Source organism: Triticum dicoccoides, chromosome 2B (assembly GCF_002162155.2).
Source record: "Triticum dicoccoides isolate Atlit2015 ecotype Zavitan chromosome 2B, WEW_v2.0, whole genome shotgun sequence".
NCBI lineage: Eukaryota > Viridiplantae > Streptophyta > Magnoliopsida > Poales > Poaceae > Triticum > Triticum dicoccoides.
Window position 1 is genome coordinate 690,788,841 of NC_041383.1, and position 7,838 is coordinate 690,796,678.

Here is a 7,838-nt window from a genome sequence, read left to right on the forward strand (position 1 = left end):
TATAAACCATTGTTCTAACCATCTATCTGTCTATCTATCTACCCATTCATCTATCTATCCATCTATCTATGCAATGTAGGAGAGATCAGAGGGAGGGAGAGGGTCAGAGGGAGAGGGCTGGGAGGGAGAAGGGCGAGGGATGGAGGGAGGGAGCAGGGAGAGAGAAGTTTGAGGGATGGAGGGAGAGGCAGGGTCGGAGGTAGGGAGGGAGAAGAGAGGGATGGAAGGAGAAGGGAGGGAGGGAGACATACCGGGCGACGGCGGCGGCATCGGGGGTTGGACGATGAGAGTGTGGGAGGGAGAGTGATCGGGCCGGTGGGGGAGAGGATAAGGTAGCATTAGCAGTAGCACTGGCTCGTGGACCAGCGCTACTGCTAAGTTGGGCCCACCGTGCAGACTTAGCGGTAGCGGTTGGCTAGTGGCCTAGCGCTACTGTTATGTCTCCGGTCGTAGCGCTTGTTCCAGCCAACCGCTACTACTACGTGTAGCCCCTGCCGGTGGCCATGGGACCACTTAGCAGTAGCGCTACAAGGAGGCCCAGCGCTACTGCTATGTAGCGCTTGTTGTCAACCAGGGCTACTATTAAATGGCAGTAGCATTGGACCCATAACCAGCGCTATTACTAAATTTCTATCTATAAGGTTTCTCCTAGTAGTGTATGTTTTAACAGTGCTCATGCTACACCAAATAGAGACGTGGCAGCAGCAAATGCAGAGTTGCAAACATTAATTTGGACGACGAAAGTTTGCATTTCCAAGTAATTAATTAGCAGGAAATGCTGGTCCGAGAAACTAGATTCATGGAAGAGCGAATGATGAAATCAAGTATTTGAGGTCTACTAGCTTGAATGGATGATGAAGTCAAGTAGTGCTCTTGCTTCCTTTATTTCTGTCATGTAGTAGTGTGGTTGAATCAAGTTTCTCGGGGCATCATTTGCTGCTCCATTTGCTTGGAAACACATGCTTTTGTCGTTCAAATCAAAATATCTGGCTCTGCATTTGCTGCTCCATCTGAAAACAGTAGAACTATAGATGAAATTTTGTTAGGAAACCGAATGCCATCTGCAGAACAGAGTCGTCTTACTGAAATCACATTGCCTTTGTAACCTTCACTGAATCCATGCTTGTTGCCCCATGCTGCCAACCTGTGTTGATCATACAGGAGTTTCATGTTCATGGCTGAAATTCCCATGTTTCATCCCACCAAGGAACATACTCCCAGAGCTGTCCATGGTTGCGGCTCCCTACTGTCCACCGGCAGTAGGGGAGTTCGCTCTAGTTAGAGTGCGTGTGGCTTTAGTTGTAGTTCCTAATTAAGACCTGATGGTTTCAGTAATTAAAATCTATGAGGGTGGCCTCTCTTTTGCTCATAAAGTAAACTACTTAGCATTTAAAAAAAATGAGGAATTTATTATTAAATCTGATAAATTGTGACAAAAATACTTAAATCTTAGGTACTATTTCAACCACATTTTCATATGATAAATAGCACCAGTAATATACTTATATTGTGTCGAGAGGTTCAGATTGACACTTCGCAAGGTTTGACCGTTCATATTAATTACCAATTTATTTGATTTTGAGTTGGAGTTACCAGATATTAATCGTCCATTAAATGCTCAAACGTATACTGCGAATATAGGAGCCGTGTTTGGAATGCATAAATGCGAAATAATTTCCACAAGAGTTGGACGAGTTTGCTTTTAAGACATTGTAAGATCCTTTTTTTCAGATGAATCAGACATTTGATTTGGGCCTTAGACCTTGGGCCTTCCATGGGCCAAAACTGTAGAGTGTGGTTGCTCCTCCGACCGAGCCCCGGGCTTCGCGGCGAAGGGGCCTCACTCGCTAGGGCTCCCATAGGTTACGTAGCGGCTGCGTCTCCTCCTCGGCTCGCTCGCTCTATAAAGAGCACCGCGTCCGCGGCGCCAGTCCACTTCCACCACCACCACCGTCCGGCGAGAGGAGAGCAGAGGAGGAGCGAGCAACCGGCGGCGAGGCGATGCAGATCTTCGTGAAGTCGCTGACCGGGGGGACCATGACGCTCGAGGTCGAGAGCTGCACGGCCGTCGACAGCGTCAAGGCCAAGATCCACGACAAGGAAGGTACGCGCCCTCCGCGGCTCCGCCTTCGCCCATGACGCCGGTCGCCTTCGCCGGCGTCGGTTGCGTTTCTGCTTTGTTCGATGATCTTGCCCCGGTTCAGAGCAGATCGTCCTCCGTGACGACCTTTTCTTGAGTTAGAAAATGTCATGGCTTTCTCCGCTAGCTTATCCGGGGGTTCCATAATGTTGGATTGCCTTGCAATTGACCTCGCGGTAGGGCAAATTAGGCCCCTTTTCTACGCCATCTGCCCGGATCTGAGCAGATCCTCTGTTTCTTGCTCGAGTTTACAGTTTGTGGTGCTAAACTGCGGACGCTGTCTCTGGGCTTCAATAATCGCAGGTATCCAGCCGGACCAGCAGCGCCTCATCTTCGCGGGGAAGCAGCTCGACGATGGCCGCACCCTGGCCGACTACAGCATCCACAAGGAGTCCACGCTTCACCTCGCGCTGCGCCTCGTCGGCGGTGGCAAGGGCGGGTACTACCCCACCAGGATGGAGCCTAACCTGCGCATGCTTGCGCTCAAGTACAGGCAGCACAGGCTTGTGTGCCGCAAGTATGTTCTATATTCCTTGGACCATTTCTTTCACTATGCATGGATTTTGCCGCTGTTACGTGCATGTCTGGATGACTATGAATGATACAAGCTTGTGAATTTAGATGTTTCTATTGTGGTCTGTTCAATGGGGATCACCGTATCTCTGTGTGGTCAGTTTGGATCCATGAGCTTGCTTATTGTCTTTTTTTTTTTTGAAAAGGAGGTTAAACTAGCTTATTGTCATACTTCTTATCAAGTACTGCTAGTTGAGGGTGTATAGATGGAGTATTTCTTTCACTACAGATCGATATATGCTTCTGTTGCATGCATGTTTGTATATATGTGGATGTGTCTATCCATGATATATAGAAGCTTGTGAATTGTGATGTTTCTCTTGTACTTTGTTTGATGGGGATGCATATGCATATGTAGATCATATCTCCATGTGGTTTGGATTCAGGGAACTACTAGCTCATTAGCATACTCTCATCAAGAACTTTGTGAAATGCGGTGTTTCGCATATGTAGATCATATATCTCTGTGTGGTTTGGACCCAGGGAACTAGCTTATTAATTAGCATACTTTTAAGCAAGTACTACTTGGACGATTTCTTTCACTATACATCAATATACTGTTGTTGTTTACATGCATGTTTGTATCTGGATGTCTATTAAAGCTTGTGAATTGGGATCATCATATCTCTGTGTGGTTAATTTGGATCCAGAAACTAGCTTATTGGCATACTTTTTTATCAAATAAGTACTAGTTGAGGTGTAGATGGTGTATTTCTTTCACTACACATCGATATATCCTGCTGTTGCGAATTGTGATGTTAGGCTGGATACAAGGTTATGATGTTAATTCTATGTGAATTGTGATGTTTCTGCTGTGGTATCTTTGATGGGGATCGATGCATATGTAGATCATATCTCTCTGCGGTTTAGATCCAGGGAACTGGCTTACTAGCATACTTTTCATCAAGTACTAGTTGAGGTGTAGATGGACTATTTCTTTCATGATTCATCAGTATGCAATTGTGTACATGTTTGATATTTGTATCTGGATGTCTATGCATGATAGAAGTTTGTGAAATGCCATGTTTCTTTTGTGAGCCGTTCAATGGGGATGCATGGATGCGTATGTAGATCATATTTATGTGTGGTTTGTGTTGAGTATTATGATTATTAGGAAAGATAGATAGCGTAGGATCTAGCTTTACTTTCATCAAGTATTAGTTGATGCCTACTCTATTAGCCTTATCACAATAAGTACTGGTCGTTCACAAGATTATATCCTAACTTGTACATGATTTTGCATTACAGGTGCTATGCACGCCTGCCCCTCAGGTCTGCCAACTGCCGCAAGAAGAAGTGCGGCCACAGCAATGACATCAGGCCCAAGGAGAAGCTGCGCCCCCACTAAAGCGTTGGAAACATAACTAAGTGACATACGATAGCTGGATTAACTGGGAATTCAAAGTTCGGTTCGAGTCTTAGTTTCAGTTAAATGTTGCTTCTGGAATCTAGAACCCTATGCTCCTGTATCAGTTTCTCTCGTAGTACTGTCCAATTTGCTCTTGCATGAATGATGAAATCAGGTATTTGAGGTCTACTAGCTTGAATGGGTATATGATGAAGTCAAGTAATGCCCTTGCTTCCTATATTTCTGTCATGTGCGTACTATGGTTGAATCAGGTTTCTCAGCCCAGTGTTTTCTGATAATTACTTGGAAATGCAAGCTTTCGTCGTCCAAATCAAAATATGCAACTCTGCATTGAGCACTGTTGAAACATATATAGTACCCCATTTTGTTGGGAAACCAAATGCCATCTGCATGGAAAACAGAATTGAAGTTCTGAAATCACATTGCATTGTCACCTTCACTGAATCCATCTATACAGTAGTTTCATAGATGAAGTTTCCACCGTGACTCCGTCGTCCACTGGGTACATTTTGTCCCAGGGGAAGGGACCATACTCCGGTGCCGTTCATAGTTGCAGCCCCATTCTGTCCATGGAGCATGGAGGGAACTTGAGAATTAGGAAACTGTATAGTTACAGGACATACAAAGCATGGACACCTGAGCCTGAATGTAAATGTGGAAAGACTAGCTAGTTTGTGGCACCTTATTCAGAGGTCCATCGTTAGCATAAATAGGCTTATAACTCTGTCTCTAGAGTAACACTGCAAGGACCATGTCATGTTCAGTACTAGTATCTCAGGAATCCACATTATATAACAGCTTCTATTATATGGACTTTGAGTAGAGGTTGGAGAAGCTGAGGGATCAGGGACCTGCATTTTGAGTTTCACAATCACAGGAGAACCACTGCGTCGGTAAGCCTTCCATCGCCAAAAGGATGCCAATATGAGAACGAAGTAGACCCTCACTTAAGGAAACAGAAATAAGTCTTGCTTCGGTACACCCCACTTCAGAATTTTGAAATGGGTAAATTCATCAATAAGTCCTCATGGTGCAAGATTGGACTGTTCATATTAGTTCCATGTTTTATTTTGTAATTGGAATTACCAGATATTAATTGGCCAATAAATACTCAATTTTTTTTACAAAGAATAAAACTTTTTGTTTTGCGGGAAACAAAGAATAAAACTTATGGACGCTGCGAATATAGCTGCCCCGTTTGGAATGCATAAATGCAAAATAATTCCCGCAACAATTGGACGACTTGCTTTTAAGACATGATCAGATCATTATGTTTGGAAAGAAAATGAAAGCGGCCTTAGAACTTGGGCCTTCAATGGGCCACAAACTGTAGAGTGTGGCTCCTCCGACCGAGTCCCGGCCTTCATGGCCTCACTTCGCTAGGTATTCGGGGTTTTCTTTGACGGCAGCGTTTCCTCCTACAAAACCGCACCCACGTCCGCGGCGCTTCCATTCTCACCACTCCACCACCATCCGGCGCGGCGAGCAACCTCCAACCGGCGGCAAGGATGCAGATCTTCGTGAAGACGCTGACGGGGGAGACCATGGCGCTCGAGGTGGAGAGCTTCGCGGCCGTCGACAGCGTCAAGGCCAAGATCCACGACAAGGAAGGTACGCGCCCTCCGCCTTCGCCCATGACTGTGCCTTCTTGCTTCGTTTTATCGCACGCGCCTCCTCAATCTGGTCATGTTATAAGCAATATGTTCGATCGAATGTGGTTGTTTCATAATCTTGCCCCGATTCAGAGCAGATCCACCTCCCTGACGAGCATTTTTTGGTTAGAAAATATCATGGCTTTCCCGCTAGCTTATTAATTTATACCAGGGTTCCATAATGTTGGATTGACTTGCAATTGACCTCGCCGTAGGACAAATTAGGCTCCTTTTCTAGGACATCCGCCTGGATCTGAGCAGATCCTCTGTTTCACAGCGTACAGTTTTCATCTCCTCCATAAAACTGCGGCGTCTTGTGGTGCCAAACTAACTGTGGACCCTGTGTTGGTTTCGATAATCGCAGGTATCCAGCCGGACCAGCAGCGCCTCATCTTCGCGGGGAAGCAGCTTGACGATGGCCGCACCCTGGCCGACTACCACATCCACAAGGAGTCCACGCTTCACCTCCTGCTGCGCCTCGCCGGCGGTGACAGGGGCTCGTGCTACCCGCACAGGTTGGAGCCTAACCTGCTGGCGCTTGCGCTCAAGTACAGGCAGCACAAGCTTGTGTGTCGCAAGTATGTACACCTTTGGACTATTTCTTTCACTATCCAATGCATCGATATGCCGCTGTTACATGCATGTTTTTGTCTATGAGCTTGTGAATTGCCATGTTTCTGTTGTGCTCTGTTCAATGGGGATCATATCTCTGTGTGTGGTTTGGATCCCGATAACTACTACTCCCTCCGTCCCAAAATATAAGATCATCTTTGACACTATGATAGTGTCGAAAAAGGACTTGCATTTTGGGATGGAGGGAGTAGCTTATTAGTGTACTTTTTATCAAGCACTAGTTGAGGTGTAGATGGACTATTTCTTTCACCATATACATTGATATGCTGGGATATGCTGTTGTTATTTACATGTTTGTATCTGGATGTCTATGCATGACAGAAGCTTAATTGTGAATTACGATGTTTGTTTTGTCATTTGTTCGATGGGGATTGATTGCATATGTAGATCATATCTCTGTGTGGTTTGGATCCAGGAAAGTACTTCCTCCGTCCCATAATGTAAGACGTTTTTTTGTCACTAGTGTAGTGGCAAAAAATGTCTTACATTATGGGACAGAGGGAGTAGCTTATTAGCATACTTATAACCAAGTACTCCATTTGGATGGAGTATTAGTTGATGCCTTACTCTATTTGCCACAAGTACTAGCTATAGTCATTCACAAGAGTACGCACGTATATCCTAACTTGTCCATGATTTTGCGTTGCAGGTGCTATGCACGCCTGCCCCTCAGGTCTACAAACTGCCGCAAGAAGAAGTGCGGCCACAGCAATGACATCAGGCCCAAGGAGAAGCTGCGCTTCCACTGAAGCATTGGAAACATGACCCGAGTGACATGCCATAGCTGGATTAACTGGGAGTCCAGAGTTTGGTTCGAGTCTTTCTTGGATATGAAGTTTCATCCTAGTTAAAATGTTGCTTCTGGAATCTAGAACGCCCTAAAAGATGCTACCTAGTTGCTCTTGTATTACTGCAATTCGCTCTTCCATGAATGATGAAATCAACTATTTGAGATCTACTAGCTAGCTTGAATGATGATGAAGTCAAGTAGTGCTCTTGCTTTCTATATTTCTGTCATGTTCGTACTATGGTTGAATCAGGTTTCTCAGGCCAGTGTTTTCTGATAATTACTTGGAAATGCAAGCTTTCGTCGTCCAAATCAAAATATGCAACTCTGCATTGAGCACTGTTGAAACATATATAGTACCCCATTTTGTTAGGAAGCCAAATGTCATCTGAATGCAAAACTCTGGTGCCGTTCATAGTTGCAGCCCCATTCTGTCCATGGAGCATGGAGGGAACTTGAGAATTAGGAAACTGTATAGTTACAGGACATACAAAGCATGGACACCTGTACCTGAATGTAAATGTGGAAAGACTAGTTCTTTAGCATAAATAGGCTTATAACTCTGTCTCTAGAGTAACACTGCAAGGACCATGTCATGTTCAGTACTAGTATCTCAGGAATCCACATTATATAACAGCTTCTATTATATGGACTTTGAGTAGAGGTTGGAGAATCTGAGGGATC

General features: G+C 45.0%; 1 protein-coding gene and 1 pseudogene across 1 annotated transcript; both read left to right on the forward strand.

Moving 5' to 3' along the window:
- The first annotated feature begins 1,774 nt into the window (after nucleotides 1-1,774).
- LOC119361151 lies at nucleotides 1,775-4,253 on the forward strand (annotated as a pseudogene).
- Nucleotides 4,254-5,508: 1,255 nt separating this feature from the next.
- LOC119365651 (ubiquitin-like) lies at nucleotides 5,509-7,408 on the forward strand. Its single transcript, XM_037631306.1, has 3 exons — nucleotides 5,509-5,693; nucleotides 6,099-6,312; nucleotides 7,017-7,408. The coding sequence occupies exons 1-3, from the start codon at nucleotides 5,591-5,593 to the stop codon at nucleotides 7,114-7,116; spliced, it is 417 nt and encodes a 138-aa protein (XP_037487203.1). The 5' UTR covers nucleotides 5,509-5,590; the 3' UTR covers nucleotides 7,117-7,408.
- Nucleotides 7,409-7,838: the final 430 nt, after the last annotated feature.